The 15,677-nt window shown below is 45.8% G+C and overlaps 1 protein-coding gene across 1 annotated transcript in view; it reads right to left on the bottom strand.

The window, feature by feature from the left end:
• EXOC4 (exocyst complex component 4) overlaps positions 1-15,677 on the bottom strand; it is a 1,633,445-nt gene that overhangs the window by 1,421,605 nt on the left and 196,163 nt on the right. The window contains exon 5 of the mRNA XM_069229316.1: positions 12,624-12,733. Coding sequence (XP_069085417.1) covers positions 12,624-12,733 — 110 coding nt within the window. The remainder of the gene's footprint in view (positions 1-12,623; positions 12,734-15,677) is intronic.

Here is a 15,677-nt window from a genome sequence, read left to right as displayed (position 1 = left end):
TTTCCCTAAAACATTGTAAAAGTGATTGGATACACCTTTAGCTACCACTATAAGTCCCTAGTAAAAGGTACTTAGGTACCCAGGGCATGGGGTACTATGAATAAGCCCCTGAGGGCAGCAGCCCCGATTGTGCCACCCTCAAGGCCATACATCCAGATGCACCCAGCACTGCCATAGCAGGCTGAGTGTCCTAGTGCAAACCTAAAATACAAACTCAACATGGCACACTCCCTGTATGCCCTGTCTACCCTACACTACATATGTTATGGGTAAGTCACCCCTCTAGCAGGCCTTCCAGCCCTACGGCAGGGTGCTCCAGACTATATGTGAGGGCATAATTGCATGAGTAATATGCCCCCAATGCGTCCTTGCCAAACCTGGGACATAGTGAGTGAACAGAGCAGCCATTTTAATATATGTTCTGGACACTGGTCAAGGCGAGTTTCCCAGCTACATTATGGCTACTCTGAACCCTGGGTTGTTTGGTATCAAACACCTCTTAATGATAAATCCAAACTGGTACCAGTACTGGATTTATTATAAAATGTACCCAGGGGTCACCTTAGAAGTGCCTATCCTGGTATGGTTGCTGACTGGTTCCAGCAATCCTGTCACATCCAGACAGCCAACATACAAACCTAGGGGAGAGCCCTGTCTCTCTGGTTTGTAAAACAATGCCCTTCCTGGGTGGAGGAGCTAACACCTCCTCCCTTAGGAATGTGCACTCCCCTAGCAGTGAGCTTCAAAGGGCTACCACCCTTGAAACCTAAGCCCCCAGGCCTGCTGCTAGCAGGAGATGGCTTCCCACTTCTTCAACGCCCACTTCTGGAGAGAGCAAAGGCGGGAAACCACACAAAGGGTAGGAGGAGTTGCCTCACTGAGCATGCACCACCCCTAGGGTCTTGCAGGCGAAGTGGACCCTTCATTTAATTTTCCTCCATGTTGGATGGCAGCAAAATAGCCACTCAGGGTTAGGGTAGTGACCCTTTCCACAGGAAGTGGTCACTGTAGTGGGTGTTGCCACCCTAAGGTAAATGTCCCATTGGACACTACCAGGTTCAGCCTACAATGCCCTAAAAATTCAGTATTTAGTGGGCTCCACCTAGACCAACAAATATGATTTGAAAGGACAAAGAAGACCAGCACTAAAAAAGATCCAAAGCAATAGAACTGTGGACCTGCTGCACAAGAAAAGGCGCCAAACCCTGCCTGCTGCACCCAGGACCCGAAAATTGCTGCTGCGGAGGAGCTGGGCACTGGACCAACCCCACAAAACCCAGGGGACCTCCAGGCTTCAAGAATCACCCAAGATCTCCCTTCTGAGAGGAGGCTCCACACAAAAACCAAGCAAGAACCAACAAACTGGTGCCGGTCACTTCACTGATCGGCTGTTATCTCCGTAACCGAAGCCTGACCCGATGACACACCAATGACTGCCTTGACGTGACCTACAAGTGTGCCAAGTTTGGTGGCATTGCGCCCTCCAGTGGCCGAGTTACGCCAATACCCTGGGTATTGGTCAGCTGATGTCGGACAACCAGAAAACCTGCTCCCCCACAGCTGAAAAAGGATCAGGAGGAAGCCCCATTCGAGGGAATTCAGGAACACCCCGGACCTCCGACCAAAGTGCCCCCGTTGTCCTGTAGCAGCCCTCAAAGAGACTCATCTCCAGCCCCAAAGGACTCCGTTGCGCACAACTCCAGGATCTCCAACTCGCCCTGCACCTGGCCGCCCTGAGCCTTCCATTGCGGGATCTGCTGTGTGCCCTGGGTCCTCAACCCCTTGCAACCTCAACAGCCCAAGGTGACCCCAAGGCACCATCTTTAAATCTGCAAACCAGCTCCTTTTCCAAGTGGCCCCTCCAGGTGGCCCTGTGCCGAAAGACTCTCCAACGCTGCTCCTGCCAGAACCGTCAGCCGCCCAAGGCTCTCCAGCTGGCACAAGGTGCCCACCGACGGCTGGGCCCATCCTGCAAAAGAAGAGACTGGTAACTCAAATGTATGTTTTTTAATGCATTTTTAAAGGTGACTGTGCCTTGGTTTCCAATGGTGCGTAATTACGCACAGAAAGACTAACTTTGCCAAAACTTTGAAAAGTCATAACTCAGAAAGTACTTAACATATTTTAAAGATGTTGGTCTTAAAATTTATATAAAAGTCTGAAGGATTTTTATAAATTCTGGTCTTGAGTTATTCATTGAGTGTGTGTGGTGCATGATTTGATTTGTGAGTGCAGCAAATACTTAGCACATCTCCTGGATTAGTCTAATTGCTCGACCAGCTACCTTAAAAATTGGAGCATTATGTGGTCTAATTTTTACCTCTGGAAACTAATGTGCCATTGCCTGGACCTCCTGTGTAGTGTGCGTAGCTTTGCACACTACATATAGGGCCAGCTTCTGACAATCACACACAGTCAAATGAAGCTGTTATAGATCCATATTGTCCAGTGCCAAGATAAGAGCTTTAAGCTCAGCCAACTGTGCTGTGCAGTCCCCCAGGGTCTGTGTGTAGGTATGTTGTTGGTGGAATACACCATCTTTCATTACTCCACTCACTGCTGTGCAAGTGGCTGAGTACTGATGTTTTGTACCTACAGCTGGTTGTGCTGAACCATCAGTGTAAATGACAGTTTGGTATCTGCCAACTGGCAAGATGTTAGTAGGTGCGGCGTACTCCTGTTCGTATTGGAGAAATTCTTGTGTTTGAAGCTCTGGGTCAAAGATGTAATCAACATCAGTGGCAGTCAGGGAGGTTGTCCATTGAGTCCAATGTGGATGCGATGCTTTAGTGTTAGGAACGCTTGCTTTGGTGACAGCCTCTAAGGCCGGCAGCATGGCAACAACAATAATACATTTCCCTCAGGCAAGTGACCTCCGCTTGATGATAGCCATCTGAACAGCAGTCAGAATCTTTTTGTGGATGCAAAACATTGTTCTGTGTTTGAATAGAAATGTGATTTGTATGCTATGGGCACCGTGTCGCCCTCATTAAAGGTGACCCCCCCACCGATGGCACCAGCAATTATTCTGTTACCAAATTTGTTTTGTTGTCACATGTGTGTGCTTCGCTTCTAGCATGTCATGCTGCATTTCTCTCAGAATGTGTGTGTGTGTTCTGCTGGCCAGTGTTTGACTGAAAAATCTGGGCAAATTAAATCATAGAGTGGTTTTATGCGTTATGCATAACCTGGAATGTAAGTTCTGTCAAAGTTAAAGAAACCAAGTAGTGACTGTAGTTTTTTAATTGTATCTGCTGGTTGAAGTTGAGCGCATTTTTCTAAAAAGTGCGAAGCCAGGCTCTTGCTTTCATCTGATAGCTTGTATCCGAGGAACAATACACAGAGAAAGGCTATTTTCGTTTTCTTAAAATTGAATTTGTTGCCTAAGGCGGCGAAGTCTATGACGATCTGATCGACCCTGGCAAGATGAATATTGAGGTCATCGGTGAGCTAGATATCATCCACATTGGACAAAGCCTCATGATCAATATCATGCAATATTGATGTTACACGGGCAGGAAACAACCCTGGGCTGTTCTCATAGTCCTGTGGTAAACGGTAAAAGTGTCGCTGAGAGCCGAATGAGAATACACTCAGGTACTACTTTCATGCACTAAGTTTTAGCAGGAAAAAAGGTTGGAAATATCCAAGGCTGTTTTGTATTTCTTACGCACTATGTTGTTAGTCAGTGCTGTGCGCATTTTGTATCACGTATGTGCGTGTGCAGTTGTTTAAGTGTCTATAATCTAAGACTATTTTATATGAATGGTCTGGTTTTGCAACAGGGAATAACAGGTTATTCATTGCAAAAACACAAGGCTCTATTACTCCCTGGTACTCTGGCTGAGTGAGGATTTCCCTCACTGGGGCTTTGGCCTAATGTTTGACTGGATATTGAGGTTGAGGCTGGGGTGTAGACCTATTAGGTATTACATGTTAGGGGGAATCCTTACCCCACCTTAAGTGGTTGTGGTACCACGCGGGTGCCTGCGCCAAACCCCAGTCAACAGCATAGGCTTCCTTTACTGCATCCAGAACAAGATCTAAGAAAGAAGGCAAAATTACATCTTCCCCATGTGGGAGCTTGCAGACGTACTAAGGTGGCCAGTCTTTGTCTGCCAATAGGATATCACAATTAAGTTCTTCCTAAAAAAATTACACGAATAGTGCGCTCTATGTGTCCCTCAATTTGGATATTTAAATCATAAACCCTGTCGGATTCCTCCCGGACGTGCCCATCCGCTGTCTCGACTACAAGAAAGTCGTTAGTTGCTGTCACATCCAAATGATTTCTCAGACACTGGTGACTCTCTGCTGCACTGTCCAGCACAGCCTCTGGCCACATCTTGTTCATCAACAATGTGGTCAACATTGCTGGCATGTTTAACTGTTATTATAGCCACCTTTTTCTTTATAAATTGGGGCTTCTGTTATAGAGATTTGTCCTCTTTTTTGTCTGAGGAACGCTGTGAGTGTTTTTTCTCATTAATGTAGTCAGTGCACTGATCTAATCAGCCTGCTCTGTCACTCCATTTATCTGGTGTGTCCTGAAAGGTACGAAAGGGATGTGCATCAGTATATCTGTCAGGAGTCTTTAAAGGTTCTCTACTTCTGACATAATATCTCCTTTCGGAGCTCTCCAGATGCGGACAGTCTGCTCTCTGACTTCTTCTGTCTTTATTTTGTTTTTGTTTATCCCAGCGTTTTTCAGAACCTTCTTGTGCTTGTTTAGTACCGTCCTTAGGGGTGGTACTCTGAATTTCCAATTTTTTCAGCTTGACTCCCAAACTATCTCGCCCTGTACGAGTATAGGTTTTGGAAAAAAAATTCAGTAGTTGCCGCTCCTGTTTCAACTGTGGAATCTCCCAAAGCTGCTGGCATACAGCCAACGCTACTGCTTCCCCTTTAATGTTACTGAAATGTTACTGAGTATTATTGAGGAGACTGTGTCTAAGTTATGCATCAGTTTCATCCCCAAATCCAGGGCTGGAGCAGCCCCGTGTTCATTTTAAATTTGTTTTAACACTTCCAGTAAGTATGCAAATGTTAGGGTATCATGAGTGTACCCTATGTGGTGCAGGCGTTTACTGTGGGAACCATTCCAAATGGCAAGCACATTGTAAGAATTCTATGTTTATCTTAGGGTGCCATATGGGGAAACACAGCTTCCAGCTGGTTAGTTTATTGTGCTATCCAGAACAGAATTTCCTCACGTTCCGTGGGCGCCTTGCCCATGATAGAATGTACTGTGTGGGGGATAATCCAAGTAATGGCCAATTGGTGTCCAGCTGGTGCTGCCCGCGCTGGGGTAGTGTTCAATATTCGCATTACGAACTGTATAGTGCTACCAACTCATTATAAATGTTACGCAGATCAAATCCCTGCATACTTTGTACGGCAGGATGTGGTGTGTACGTGGCAAACATGGGCAATGTTGGTCTGTCATTACCTAAGGGACCTAATCACAAAGGTTCTATTATGTGTGGTAGGATGCCAATGAACCAGTTTTGATGTTCTTGATAAGAAAAGGGTATTTCATGATACTGGTAAGCTTTGTACCGTTATGGTATGTTCACTATTTCATATGTGTGAAATGTGTATGTTGTATTGCCTTCCTCAGGAAAAGTAACCCAGGAATAGAATGTTTCTGTTTGGTAAGTCTCGTGAGCTTCCACTATAAATGCGACATCCCACCCTAATTTCTTATGCCATGGGCTATTAGATGTTGTGTTATTGCATGTCTGACATTTTCTGGAATGTCCATGGCATTAGCAATGTTAAATGATGGGTACAGAGAAGGAACGCCAGATGGGGAAAATCCTTTTTAAAGTTCAAGCTTGAACAACCTCCAGCCCATATAGGTGCTACCTATCCAACTGAGGACCAAGAGCATTGATGTCTCCATATAATGGTACTTAGAGTACCTGCTGTGTGTGAGACAGAGATACTCAGGATAACAGTAAATTTGTGCCAAAACACCAATGTTGGTGGTGCCATGCAATGTTCCCTGTAAGGCGCGCGCGTGCACCTTTCCTTCCCCCATCGCGCAGGCCCCTTCGGCAAGCGCGCACGTTGATAAATAAGCCTTTTAGAGCGATATACGTGCTCCCCTAAGGCAGATAATGCTCATATTTGAATCTGGATTGAAGTGAATGAAAACAGCGTTTAAATGCCGCGGGAAGTGTTTTAAACATCATTTGGTGTACTTTAGCACACAAGCGAGCAAGTGATATTTATGTTGAAAATTAATGGTTAATGAGCTAGGAAATGCTTCAGAACAGTAGGAAATGTGCTGTTATCAACTTTTCCATCATTGTCATACTTCATAGTTGTTTATATGCATTATCACTTTCTCAGCTCAAATAAGCCTTTTAGAGCGATAGTCGTGCTCTCCTATTGCAGAAAATGCTCATATTTGAATCTGGATTGAAGTCAATGAAAACAGCGTTTAAAGGCCACGGGGAGTGTTTTAAACATCATTTGGCGTACTTTAGCATACAAGCGAGCAAGTGATATTTATGTTGAAAATTAATGGTTAATGAGCTAGGAAATGGTTCAGAACAGTAGGAAATGTGCTGTTATCAACTTTTCCATCATTGTCATACTTCATAGTTGTTTATATGCATTATCACTTTCTCAGCTCAAATAAGCCTTTTAGAGCGATAGTCGTGCTCTCCTATTGCAGAAAATGCTCATATTTGAATCTGGATTGAAGTCAATGAAAACAGCGTTTAAAGGCCGCGGGCAATGTTCCTCTGTTTTCTCTAACTGGGGTGTAGGTGGCACTTAACAGGTCATGTCCTTGGGGTGTGCAACCAGGTCACAAAACTGCCTTGATGCCCTATTGCATGGAGCAATGATATCCCTTTTTTGCTTTAGTGGTATGGAGAGGCTAATGCCAAAGATCTTGGCTAGTTATGCGCTGCGCGCGCACAGAGACCGCACACAGTGGAAAAAAATTAGAGGGAACATTGGTGCCATGTCATAGTTGGACTCCTGCTCTTTAGCAAGACTGCTGTTTTAGGGGCGGCAGCGCTTCTGTTTGTAGGCAACTGAGGCACTCCTCCAACAAGTCGCAACTGTCAGTCCAACCCTCCCAGCTAACAAGCAGTACCTCACCAAAACTCAGACAGTAAAGGTGATTTCTGGCAGTCCTGCCCATGAAATCTAGGTGAGACTTCTCAGGGGAGTAGTGGTGGAACAGAAATTACCCTGTTTTGTCATTAGCAATACATCTCATACACACACAGGCATTGAAGGAGATGCAGGAGAGTTTTCAATAAATTTCTTGAAAAGACAGCAATCTAGGGTAAAATGCATGAATTGCAATAATTAGGATAATGAGCAATAATAAAAGCAAAATCTTGAAGACGAGAGTTGTGAATATGAAAACACCCACCATATTGCAAAGCACATAAGATATGACATTCCGAACAAAGAACGCCTAATCTCTACCCTAATGAGAGCTATCTCTGATAAACTCTAATCTGCCAGTACCATGTCCATGAAAAGCGCTCCCCAGCCCTCGTTACCTTGGAATGAGGTCTCTAGGTCTGTGAAGACACACAGGCTGAGTTCTGCAGCAAGGTGACGTACAGCATAGATCGCAACTGGAAGGAACCCCTCTAATGACTTTGTGAGGTGTATTTATATGCCTCAAGTAGGATAAAACAGAGCATACTAAGTGGGTAAAAGGTTACTAGGCAAAAAGGGCAACAGGCCCGCAAGCCAATGACTAAGCTGTCTCCTGTGCCCAGTAGGGAACTAAAATGGATTCACCACACAGGTATACAATTGTGGGGTCCTAACCTTCGTACCTGCATTGAAAGTGGGTGGACTACCTACTGGCTACCTTATAAAACGCATGTACTCTGCCGTGAGAAGTGAATGAAAAGTGTTCGGATAAAGAAGAAGGGGGCAGCCCAGTGGAAGACATTCCGAGGGTCAGTGATAGGCAAAGAGCGCTCTCAATCAATCAATCAATCTTGACTTGTAGAGCGTGGCTATTCATCCATGAGGGTATCCACGCGCTGAGGATCTTGCTGTGGGTGCTCAGTTGAACAGCCAGGTCTTGAGTCCCTTCCTGTATTCCAGCAGCAAGGTTGGGGTCCGGAGGTGAAGAGAGAGGTTGTTCCAGGACTTGGCTGCTAGGTAGGAGAAGAATGAAACAACATCCACTATGGCTTCAACGGATGTGGCAGGTGTGTGAGTGAGGTGGAGGAAGGGGCAGCAAAGTTGTCTAGAGGGTTGGTGGAGATGCAATTTGATTCCTCCATAGAGCATGTTGCCGTAGTCCAGCCAGCTGGTGACTAGGGCAACAACCTGTCTAGTGTTACCCATGAGCCATTTGAAGAACTGCGTTGATCTTTTTTTTCATGGTTTGCTGTCCAGAATGATGCCGAGGTAGTAGGCATATTCTGTTGGCATGGATGAGGGACTCAGTCCGGAAGGCTACCAGGAGTCGGTCCATGGGGAGGTGTTGTTCCCGAAGATCAGTACTTCGGTTTTCACTGTGTTGAGTTTCATCCATTTTGCTATGTTCGTTCTGCATCTGTGGAAGTTGCTCATCGTGGTAAAGAGCTGTTCAGATAGCGAGAATATGAGCTGGGAGTTGTCGCTTAGTCCATGGGTTCTGACAATGTCATCCAAGGGTGTCATATAGGTGTTGAACAGGGTGGGGTGGAGGGATGAACAATGAGGGACGCTGCAGATAATGCTTTGTGCTTTGTGGTGTAGGGAGAGAGGAAGATTCTATGGGTTCTTCTGGTGAGAAAGGAGGTGAGCCATCTTAGGGCATCTCCTTTGATTCCAATGTGGTGGAGTCTCTTGATAAGGGTGTGGTGGAATATTGTACTGAATGCTGCTGAGAGGCCGAGAAGGATGAGGGCTGCAGTTTCTCCTCTGTCAAGGAAGGGTTGTAATATCCACGTTGAGGGTGACAAAGAGGTTTTGGTGCTGTGGTAGGCACGGAATCCAGAGTTGGGTATGTCCAGAAGGTGTTATTCTCGAGGTGTTCTGTGGGTTGGCGGATGGCTCTTTATTATGTCCTATCTTTCCCAGCTCACTCCTCCAACCTCAAACCTTCCTGCAGCAAGCCTTGTGACAATGTAATATGCCTTCTTGGAATCACATCAGGTTTCAGTCTTCTTGACAGTGAAGAGAGGGAACTACTTCACCTTAAAGAGCTCTCAAAGTGAGGGACCTATTCAAGAGGGCCAAATTCACATGCCAAAATCTAAACCAGGCCCTTAAGACTGCTCAGAAGGACATACAGGTAATGTCTTTTGTCAAAAAAATATGCCTCCCTACACGTGTTTTTTTTTTTTTTTACAAGTACAGTGAGGAACAGACTAGTAGAAATGTAGAGTACAATAAAAAAAAAAAACACACACACACAAAGAAAATTGCACGTTCATCCCATTTCCAGTGTAAAAGAATTGTGTTTTCAGCTCTGACATTGAACAAGACACAAACAGATGGGCCTCCACTCACACATACTTGTGTAAAAATCCAAGTTTTGATTGACAACATTATGGGGGTTATTACAACTTTGGAGGAGGTGGTAATCGGTCCCAAAAGTGACGGTAAAGTGACGGATATACCACCAGCCGTATTACGAGTTCCATAGGATATAATGGACTTGTAATACGGCTGGTGGTATATCCGTCACTTTACCGTCACTTTTGGGACGGATTAACACCTCCTCCAAAGTTGTAATAACCCCCTTTATGTCCTGTCCATGTCTCCTAACTTTCGTTTTGTTAGTTTTGGGTAGCTGATATGAATGAATCAGTATTTGTATTTGCTATGTAGGAAATTAAAAAACATAATGCATAGTTTTTATTGCTGCTGGCAGTAGTTGCCTGGCATTCCTGCCTCTAGCATGGTTGCTTTGTTCAAAGTCTTGTAGTTTTCCCAGTTGTCAAGATGGCAGTTGCATAATACATTTTTTATATAAATATTTCTGGTCACTCAACCCGCATAATTTCAGTTCAATCAATACAGCCCATGCCTTTTGATCCAGCATAACAAGAAAATGAACTACATGCCTTTTCACACAAATGACATCACAGGAAGTTACTTCACATAGTAACCAGGCTGAAATTATAAGAAGTGTATACATAATCTATTACGATTATACCGGTAACAAGATGACATCTTTTCATATAGTGCAAAGAGACAGTTTCCTGCCAGAGGAGAATAAATACTGCACTTAGCCCACTATAAACCCCGGTCATCATCCACCCAGAGCACCACAAAGTCATAATAATCAAAGCCGAACAACAAATTTAGCACTCAAACTAGTCTCCTGCTTGCAGTGCACTGAATTAGCCTAATCCACACCAATACTGACTGAGACTAATTTTAGCCACTGCAAGTATGAAAAAACATGCTGCAGTGTGAGTAAGGCATATTTTCCGTTTTATAGCTGAAATGGGAGAACACGATCTCTGCCATACACAGGCCTCTGGTTGATACATTGGTATAAGATGAACAGTTTGACTATGCCAGCTGCATTCCCCATCAGTTGATTTGTCACTTCTATGTGATGTCCAGTGCCACTAGAAAACAGTGCATTGCCCAGCACACAGGATGTGCACATGGTACCACTGAGGATGCGACTGGAAAGCTTTTGTTTCTAGGCTGTGAACATGGTTTGCCAAGAATGCTCGCTATAAACTTTGCAAGAAAGTGGTAGGTGGTTGTGTGTTGGGGGATGTGTAGTGGATGGTGTGTGTATGAGCGTGTGCTTGTTTTTAAAGACTGGTAGTAGGGCTGGGCTTATAGAACCGTTGACATAGTAAAATCCAGTCCAATTTTTGGGATACTTGTAACAACCATGAATGATGACAACTAACACTTAATGAATTCCACCCCTAGGGTCCATTAACTACTGTTGGAGTCCTGAAGTGTGTGCAAGTCTGTTGCCTGCCCCTCCTTGCTGCTCTTCTACGCCCCTGAACAAGCAAACAACAACTGTGCAAATGATCTCAAACACTCCTGCTCAACTGCGCTTACATGCATTTGTCACTTTGCTGTTGGCCCTTCTGCTGGATCCCACCATCGCTGGGTTGGCTGCAGGTGGCAGGTCCTTGGCTTCTAATCCCTTCTTATTGCCCATTTGTTTTGTCCCTCACCTCGTGTGCCTCTGGCTTTTCTTGAGCCCTTGGCTATGCTCCTGCTCATCAATGAGCTCCTCCGAGTCTTCTCCACCACCAGCTGATCCACTCAGCTGTCCTACTTGCAGCTGGATCCCTTGCCTGGAACCTCTCCCAGCTGTCATCGTAGCCAGTCTCTGCCATGCCTCTCTGTTGTTACCGTTGCTAGCCGGAGCATCTCCTCCACTTCGTCCTGCTGCAACACTGACCTCCTGGTTCTCCATGCCTCGCTGTATCTGCTGCTTAAGCTGACATTCAAGGCAGTATCCCCTGTGAACTTGATTGTCTTCTTTGCATAGGCCGGTGGGGAACCAGGAGTGGGGTGCGAGCCTGGTCACATCGCCACGAGGCTGCCCAGGCTGGTCCAGCTAGATTGTGTGCTTCTCCTTTATTTTAGGAACAAAACGGGTAGATTCCGCAAGCCGTGTTGCATCACTGTGAATAACACCTGTCCCCGATTGCTTGCTTTGTCTGTCTTCTTTCGCTGCCAGTGATCATGGGAGCGGCATATCCATTGCTGTGGTTGCTGCAAGCACAACGTGGGTGTGACTGGTGAGCTGTCCCCGGTAGCTCAGTTTTTTTTTGCCTGCAATAAATCAAGCAGCCTCTTCCTCTCTGCGGCTGCTAATACGCTGATCTCCAGAAAGAGAATAATCCCCATGCCCATGTGGCTTTAGGCTAATGCCAGGCCCACGACCCAGTGCGCTGCTTACTTAATTCAGCAGGTGCTTGCCTTACAGTGCCAGCCCTCACAGTGCCAATCCCTTTAAGTTACTCCAGCACCCTGGCCTTACTGCAATTTTTTTTTTACAGCCTCCGCTTTCCTGGGGTTTCTCTAGGCCACAGGCAGCTGTTGACACCAGCCCTTTATGCCCTCTTTGAGGGCGGCCTCTGCCAACATGATGAGAACTAACATTTAATTAATTCCATTCACAATTATTTGCATATTTCTTGGCCATTCTGAAGCCCCAAATGGATTCTACTATTCGATGTGTTGGCATGTCCATCCCCAATCAATAGACCCATTTGAGCTTTCTATTTTCATGCATTTCCCAGCAAGAAGGTTCTGTTATGTGTTGCACTTTGTCTTCAATATAGCATTATATATGTTGCTTATATCTCTGAACATTTAGACCAGATCTCGAATTTTATTATTTCTTATCACACAAGTATTAGCATAGCACATATATAATTTCTGTGGCAATCACAAAGTCTGTAATCACAGAGTTATTCGAAAAAAACCAACCTAAGACAATGAAATCCTTAAGCAGAGAAAACCTGCCTTCAAGCTCAACATGCCAAAACTGGTTTGATAAGACAGCTGGCAGCACAAACAGGTCTCAGAAAAAGAGAATTGTTAAAGAAAAAAAATTACACCAGTGACCCGAATTGATAGAGTGGTCAGTTTGGGGAAGAGAAGCCGTGCAACATGGTGCATAGTAAATCTTCACATTGTGTACCTACCGCTGGCGCTCCCTGGGGTACTGAACTGGGACATGTCCAGTAGCTTACGTGGAGTTGACATGTTGGTGACATCAAGCAGGGGAACAGAGGAAGAGTCCTTCACAAGCGAGCTGCAATGGAAGAGACAACAAAATGTCACTTAAGCACAAGAGCTGCATCATCACATCAACAGTGTCCAGGTCTTAAAAATGTAGCTTTATACAGCACATGCTGCCACAGTCTTTTGGCTTAGTATTGCTTTGAACAGGAGGTGTAGCGGTTTCTCCAAATCAAAGACACTTATTATATTTAACCTATATGACAATTTAATTATGATATTCAAAGGCGGGACCTGCATAATGCGCAGCGATCCTAGGAGCTGGTCCATCAGACTAAAGGGCTGACTCGAATAAGGGATTACAGTGGTCTTTCCCAAAAACATGAAAATAAAAATAGAGTTGGAAAATTGCTATCAATCATTGCTAGAAGTGCTGCACAAGAGTGCTCAAGTGTCACTCACTGTGCAATGGAGTTATGATGCATTACTATTGTCTGTCATCAGAGTCGGCCTTTGCCAGGATAGCACTCTGGGCGAAAAGAAATGTGGCACTCTCTCTGCTGCTTGGAATGAAATGAGCACCTTGAGCCTTTTTTATCCTCAGAGGTCAGTCCCTGGATGCTAACATTAGAATTGTTACTTGCCTCTGAAAACAACATCTCTGCACCTCCCGCAGCACACCCAGATCAGTCATAGATGAACTCCTCACACTGGTGCCATGTTGTTTGTCAGAAGGGGTTGGTGTTAAAAGTGTGTGGCAGCAGGGGGTGTGAGGGAGATGGGAGGATAAGAAAGCAGGCTGATGGGGTATTATAAAGAGCACTTGCAGCCCTGGAGCCAGGAGATGGGTACACTGCTGTCTGTATGTACTTAATGCCGACAGCTCCTTGAAACATCTCGGAAGTTTAGTGCCCTCGGCATAGGCCAAGCTTGCCCATACCAAAAGCCGGCCCTATCTGTCACAGTATGCCAGGTTATTTTATCTTGCTTATCTCCCTGCCAACCACACAAAATATGGTTTGTTCCAATCTGTAAAGTATGCTAATATGGCAATAAAAATGATACCAAAAAAAAAAAGAAGTTGACAAATAGTCATCAATATGCTGGCAAATTTGTACCTGGTTCCCTTTTGTTTACTTGCTAAATCTTATTTAACCCCTCGGTTTCATGGACGAGGTGGTTACGTCCGCTGCCATGGTGCTCAGGCGCCAGGGATGTAACCACCTCATCCAGCAATGGCCCCCCGGGGAAAGCACTAGTGCTCCCCCTGAGGGCCTCGCACCCCTCCTCCAATGGGCAGGGATGGAAGGGAAATTGCTTCTACTTCCACCCCAGCCCCCCGCCGACTCCCCCCCCAATCAGAGGTCGCCTCCCAAGCTGAGCTTCCAGCGCGACTGAGGAGAAACAGATTAGTTCCTCCTCGGTACGGGGGCAGGGCAGGTCAGAGAGGCATGAAAATGGAAGGAATGCCACTAAACACAAGGGATTTGTGTTTCTTTTGTTCAAATGTTATAAGGAGAGCAACCCCTTTGGCAATGGTCGCTCCCCAGGGGGAATTTTTAATTAGGCCTTTTCTGCCCCACCCCCGGGGGCAGATCTGACTAACTTAACTAGTCACTAGACACCAGGGATTTTATATTTGTTAGTTTACACTCATAAGGGGAACGACCCCTTAGGCAAGGGTCGCTCCCAGGGGGCAATTATTTTATTAGGCCATTTCTGCTCCCCCTCCCCGCCAAGGAGGTAGATCAGCTTATATTAATTATGAAGATCTGGCCCTGGTGAGGGGGGGGGGGGGCAGAAGCCACTAGACACCAGGGATTTTTTTTTAAATGAAATTGGCATGGGGGAGCAACCCTTTTGGCAAGTGTCGCTCCCCAGGGGGCAATTTCTTTATTAGGCCGTTTCTTCCCTCCCTGGAGGCAAATCGGCCTATATTAATTAGGCCGATCTGCCCCTGGGGGGAGCAGAAGCCACTAGACACCAGGGATTTTTTTCCGTTTACATTGATAAGGGGAGCGACCCTTAGATTTGTTTTTTTTTTACGACAATTTCAAAAAAGGGGAGCAACCCCTTAGGCAAGGGTCACTTCCCTGGGGGGCACATTTATTTAAGGTCATTTGTGCCCCCTAAGCCGATCTGCCCTCAAGGGGGGCAGATACCACTAGGCACCATGGATTTTTTTTTTTTCAAATAGGGAGCGACCTTTTAGGCAAGGGTTGCTCCCCTTGGGGGCAAATTTATTCTAGGACATTTCTGCCCACCTTGGGGGCAGATCGGCCTATTTTTCTTAGGCCAATCTGCCCCCAAAGGGGGCAGAAACTTCTAGACACCAGGGATTTTTTTTGCGCCAATTTCATGCAAGGGTCACTCTCCTGCGGGGCAAATTTATTGTAGACTACTTCTGCCCCCCTTGGAGGCAGATGAGCCTATTGTTGGGATCGTCTGCCCCCCAGACACCAAGGAAGATTTTTTTTTCAAAGAAAGAGGGTGGGGGTATGGCTATACCCCCCACCCCAAATAAATGGAGACAAAGTTGTTCCTCCCACCGGTGGGCAGATGGGGCAATTAGCCCCGATCCACTCACTGGGGGAGGGGCAGAAAGTCTATTGGATGCCAGGGAATAAAAAAAAAAATTGTGGGGTGGTGGCTACCAACCAGTATGGGAATGGTTATGCCCCCACCCCAACTGAAGGTGGTAACTTCCCTTCAGCTCCCCCCGCACACTAAAACATCTTACCCACAGCAAGCAAGAGGACATTTGATTATTTGGGGTTTTGGTTTTACATTTGGGCCATGAGAGCTTGTCTAACTCTCAAAATCATCCCACTTGGAATGGTGAGGGCTGCACTTCTTGGACTTGGGGATGCTGCCATGTAGAAAAATCTATCAGACCTAGACACACCTCAAATCTAAACATCTGGGTGAGTCCAGGGTGGTGTGCTTCACATGCACCTGCACCATTTTCTCACCCACAATGCCCTGCAAACCTCCAACTTTGCAGGAAATCAAACATT

Source organism: Pleurodeles waltl, chromosome 4_1 (assembly GCF_031143425.1).
Source record: "Pleurodeles waltl isolate 20211129_DDA chromosome 4_1, aPleWal1.hap1.20221129, whole genome shotgun sequence".
NCBI classification, from domain to species: domain Eukaryota; kingdom Metazoa; phylum Chordata; class Amphibia; order Caudata; family Salamandridae; genus Pleurodeles; species Pleurodeles waltl.
Note: the sequence above shows the minus strand (reverse complement) of the source record. Positions and strands in the feature narration are given on the sequence as shown.